Raw genomic sequence first — 4,824 nt, forward strand, 5'->3', positions numbered from 1 at the left:
TTTTAGTAGAGACGGGGTTTCACCATGTTGACCAGGATGGTCTTGATCTCTTGACCTTGTGATCCACCCGCCTCGGCCTCCCAAAGTGCTAGGATTACAGGCGTGAGCCACAGTGCCCAGCCTCTCCTATCATTTTCTAAATGTTGGGGGATTTAAATCTCGATGTCAGGGTTCATTGGGAACTTAATGGGGGGAGGGTCGGACACTGCAGGCCAAAAGCATTTCTCTGTGCACAGCGGGCCTCTGGGCCTGGAGAGGGGGGACAGGAGCCCAGAGAGTCTGCTGCCTCCGATGCTGCTTCGGCCCCCCCAAGAAAGTGTGGAGCCTGCAGGGCCTCTAGATGTGAGTACCCCTTCTGCTGAAGCAGAGGCAAGAGGCCTGGTGGGGTCTCACGCTCTGTGGAGCCTGGGGAGGGCACCACTGACCCAGAGCTCTCCTCAGGTGCTGGGTCCCAGTCTCCAAGGGCGAGAATGGACCCTGATGGACTTGGACATGGAGCTGTCCTTGGTAAGAAGTGGGTCGGGAAGGGCAGAGACCAGGATGGCTGAGCCAAGCCCTCTGGTCCATGGCTGTTCTCTGTGAGCTGGAGCCGTGTCTCCAGGAGGACTGCTGCAGCTGCCCACTTAGCTGCTAGATCCCCTCCCCAGCTGCTCCCTGCGGTTCTCACATGCAGATGCAGCCCTTGGTTCCAGAGCAGGGTGAGCCTGAGCTGTTGGTCAAGGGATTAAATTCTCCAAGCCCAGGTAATGGTTGTGATGATTCCCACCTAGAAGAAGGCCTTGACTGGGCTAAGCTACCTTGACTGAGCAAGGGGGCAATCTGAAATTTGCAGGGAAATTCCGAGTTCAGACTGCCCTGCAGAGAGTTCCTTGAGCCCCCCATGCCCTCACCACTGGGTGAGAGTGGGAGGTTAAGAATGGATGTTTCATCCTTACTGAGCAGAAGGCAGGTGGGCAGGGCTCTCCTTCCCTGAAGAAAGGAGGGGGAACGTTTCCCTTGTGAACACTGCCCCACTTTTCCTAGGGAAGGACCCCACGTTGGGGGCGCCACTCCTGCTGGATGTCCAGGCAGCCTTGGGAGGCCCAGCCCTGGGCTTGCCTGGGGCTTTAGCCGTTTACAGCACCCCTGAGAGCCGGACCGCCTCCTACTTGGACCCGGAAGCCAGTCCCTCCCCCTAAGAACCTGGCCTCTGAAGGGGGCTGGAGTCAGTCCGTGGCTGCACACCCTTTTTGGCTTCCTGGCGCCCCCTGGCGGGGGTGAGCGAAGCCCCCACTACTCATCATCTTCTCTCCACTACCCTGATTAGCCCTGCACATAAATTCCATTTTTTTTCTGTTTCTGGTCTCTTTTCTCTATCGGCCAGGGAGCACAGGAGTTGTGAATGGGGGTGATTTTGCATTTGTAGAAGCGTTCAGATACTAGGTCTTTAATAGAGGAGCCCCGGGAGGGTGGAGGTGGTTGGGGATCCGGTGCCTAGCTCCCCTGCCTAGGCCGGGATCCAGGGCTGGCACTGGGCCACTGCAATGTCTGGGAAACGTGGGCTTCTGGGTCACATTCAGCTCTGCAATGCATGCGTTCTGTGATCCTGGGTGAGTCAGTACCCCTCTCTGAGCTTCCTCTGTGACAGGCAGGGAAGAGGGGTCGATGACAGGATAGATGCAAAGCACCTGGAAATTGGCAGGCCCTGACTGGGCACTGGACTTGTGGGGCCGCGGGCCGAACTGACCCCTCCCGGCCTCATCTCCCGGTGCGCCCGGTTGGGGAGGGAAAGCTGACTACGTGCACGTCCCCGGCCAACGCGCGGCCTCCGCGGCGTGGCTCCCAGTGCCCGGGGAAGAACCCTCACCCTCCCTATTCCCAGCAGCCCTGGCCGCCCCGCCCCCGCCGCAGCTGCTGCACCCACCCCCACCCTGCCCGGCCCTTTCTGCACCGTCATCTCCTGCCCCGCCGAGGTTCGACCCGTGAGTGGGGCCGCCCAAAACGGGCCAGACCGGGAGTCCCACTCCCGGCTGGGGGAGGGAAGGGAAACCGAGATTGGACAGAATCAGCGCCCCACCACCAGCAGCGGCACTGGGGTGGGGAGGTCTGTGGGCCCCGCCCTGCCGCTGGACTCTCAGGCTCTGGGACTGGGTGGAGGGAGGTTAAGGGGATCCGTGCGGTCGCACATGCGCAAAGGCTCCACAGTGTCCCCAGACCCTGGCTCCCCGGCCAGAGAACCCGAGTATCGAGGTGGGGTTGGAGTCTGGGACTCAGCTCCACCCGCCGCCACCTGGCTCTCTGGGAAGCATCTGACCTGTCACGCTCGAAGGACTGACCGCTAAATAACTTCGGTATTGAGAACTGTTAAATCCTCAAAGGGAGAGAGCCCAGACCAGCTGGAATCTCTACCCCCCAGACAGGAAAAAGGGCAGGACTTGGGGTCATAGGAGGAGAAAGCTAACATGAAAACAACTTAGGCTGGAGTAGAGAGAAGAAGGGGCCAATCCAATCTGCACCCTCCCTGTGTCTGTCCCGAGTAGGTACTCTCTCCCTCTCCCTTCCTGTGCCCACCGATTGGAGGGACACTCTTTGGAAGCCTCAGTTGAAGAAAGCAGAGCATCTGCATGTACACAATGCAGTGATATTGATTATATGGTGGTGAGGGCATATGTTTGTTTACTGGGTACACAGAAGAACTACCTGCCCTTGGGACACTTAGGCATTGGTGTAAACAAGGGAACATTTGAGTCGTGGAGATGGATAGGTCCATGAAGTGGAGGGAGGGGAAAAGGATTCCAGCATCAGCAAAGGCTCCAAGGTGCCAGGGCCATAGTGAGTTCTCCCATCCCTGACTGGTGGAGGGAAGCTGGGAAGGGCCTGGCTGTCCAGGGTGGTGGGAGGAGGTTAGAGTAGCCAGACTAGATAGTTAAGGTCTGATAGGCAGTGGGGTGGGGTGGGGGGAGGTAGATAGGTATTTAGGATGGAATTCTGCTAGACAGGAGAATATAGTTCAGTTCCTCATAGTTCAGGCTGGAGCAAGTAAGATTCCAGTTTTACCACTGAATCTCTGAGCCTGTCTCCTCATCTGTAAAATGGAAACAGTAATCCTAGCCCAGAAAGTTGTCAAATTCACTGTGCTGTGGGGTCTAGTGGAATGGGAGTGACAGGGGCTCAGAGGGACTGTTACAGGACATGAGGTGACCGTGGTGGGGTGGTGAGGCAGCAGCTGATGGATACTCACTGAGAAGTGGAGAAGCAAGACTTGTCACAGATGGGACATAAAGAGAGATGGAGGTGGCTCATGTCTGTAATCCCAGCACTTCGGGAGACTGAGGCAGGTAGATCACCTGAGGTCAGGAGTTTGAGGCTAGCCTGACCAACATGGAGAAACCCTGTCTCTACCAAAAATGCAAACTTAGGCGGGCATGGTGGTTCATGACTGCAATCCCAACTATTCAGGAGGCTGAGGCAGAAGAATCATTGAACCCAGGAGTCGGAGGTTGAGGTGAGCCAAGATTTTGCCATTGCCCTCCAGCCTGGGCAACAAGATCAAATCTCTGTCTCCAAAAAAAAAAAAAGAAAAGAAAATGATTAATTCTCAGAACAACAACATCGTATGTATTATTTTGAAAGATTAGTTAAGATCAAATTGAAAAATTACCGAAAAAGTAATTAAGATGGCAGTTATGTATAGGTTGTCATTTCTTTTTCCTGTGTGGTTTTAATGATAAGTAGTATAGGCTTTTAGGACTGGTATGATCTTTTCTGTGTTGACTTGTAGAACCTTTTTGTAAATACTTCAGTGTTATTATGGTGTGTGTTTCTAGATTTTAACCATAAGAACTTAATTTTGGTTGTTAGGTTCTTAAAATATGTACTTAGAGCTCAAGGGGGTCTCCCAACTCTTGATTAGATCTTCCTAGTCTCATTGGGATATAGCATTAATTATGAGGGTGTACTAAGAATGAAAGACCATTAAATTACATTTTCTTACTTTGCAAAAAACCCTCACAGATTGCTAACTCATTACCTCAGAAAATAAATGAGATTTCGAATTACTTGACAAGTTGACTTGATCTAAGTCTTTTCCCCCTTATTGTAGGTCCATATACTTTTGTTCAGCAACATCTTATGATTGGCACAGATCCTCGAACAATTCTTAAAGATTTATTGCCGGAAACAATTCCTCCACCTGAATTGGATGATATGACACTATGGCAGATTGTTATTAACATCCTTTCAGAACCACCAAAAAGGAAAAAAAGAAAAGATATTAATACAATCGAAGATGCTGTGAAATTACTGCAAGAGTGCAAAAAAATTATAGTTCTAACTGGAGCTGGGGTATGTAAGACTAGTAAATGGGGAAGTGGTAAATGTATTTTCTTATGCCTTTTCCAAGTAGGAAACATTTTTCTGGTTTAGGAGGATTTATCCTTACATGATAATGGATGTTTGGAAACTGCCAAAAACTGAGTGCAGCAGCAGTTGCTAAATTAGTTCAGATTTTTAAAACCTCTCCAAGAGCCTTTAAAAAAATTTGCTTCTGCTTATTTATAGCACAGTGGGTAAATGGAATTAAAGCAAGATTTTTACCTACATTATATCACAGCTCCTAAAGGAGATGCAGGCAATTGAAACTCTGCTTTTGTTAAGGTACGTCAGAGTCTGAAGGAGAAATTGGATATTTGTTTGACTTTTTTGTTTTGTTTTTTTGAGACGGAGTTTCGCTCTTGTTACCCAGGCTGGAGTGCAATGGCGCGATCTCGGCTCACCGCAACCTCCGCCTCCTGGGTTCAGGCAATTCTCCTGCCTCAGCCTCCTGAGTAGCTGGGATTACAGGCA

At 51.5% G+C, this 4,824-nt stretch overlaps 2 protein-coding genes across 7 annotated transcripts in view; both read left to right on the top strand.

Moving 5' to 3' along the window:
* The window catches only part of HSF4 (heat shock transcription factor 4), a 5,974-nt gene extending 4,637 nt beyond the window's left edge, over positions 1-1,337 (top strand). For 2 of the 3 annotated variants that reach the window (XM_017539265.2, XM_017539263.2), the window contains exons 10-13: positions 237-342; positions 442-507; positions 674-743; positions 1,024-1,337. In XM_017539265.2, the coding sequence (XP_017394754.1) occupies positions 237-342; positions 442-507; positions 674-743; positions 1,024-1,178 (397 nt within the window). In that variant the 3' untranslated portion in view covers positions 1,179-1,337. The remainder of the gene's footprint in view (positions 1-236; positions 343-441; positions 508-673; positions 744-1,023) is intronic. The other variant, XM_017539264.2, reaches the window with a different exon arrangement.
* Positions 1,338-1,894: 557 nt separating this feature from the next.
* The window catches only part of NOL3 (nucleolar protein 3), a 5,809-nt gene continuing 2,879 nt past the window's right edge, over positions 1,895-4,824 (top strand). For 2 of the 4 annotated variants that reach the window (XM_017539279.2, XM_017539278.2), the window contains exon 1: positions 1,905-2,330. The gene's annotated coding sequence lies outside the window, so the exon portion shown is untranslated. Of the gene's footprint in view, positions 2,331-4,824 lie in introns of all 4 variants that reach the window. The other 2 variants (XM_037742277.1, XM_017539280.2) reach the window with 2 other exon arrangements.

This window comes from Cebus imitator, unplaced genomic scaffold (genome assembly GCF_001604975.1).
Source record: "Cebus imitator isolate Cc_AM_T3 unplaced genomic scaffold, Cebus_imitator-1.0 Scaffold118, whole genome shotgun sequence".
NCBI lineage: Eukaryota > Metazoa > Chordata > Mammalia > Primates > Cebidae > Cebus > Cebus imitator.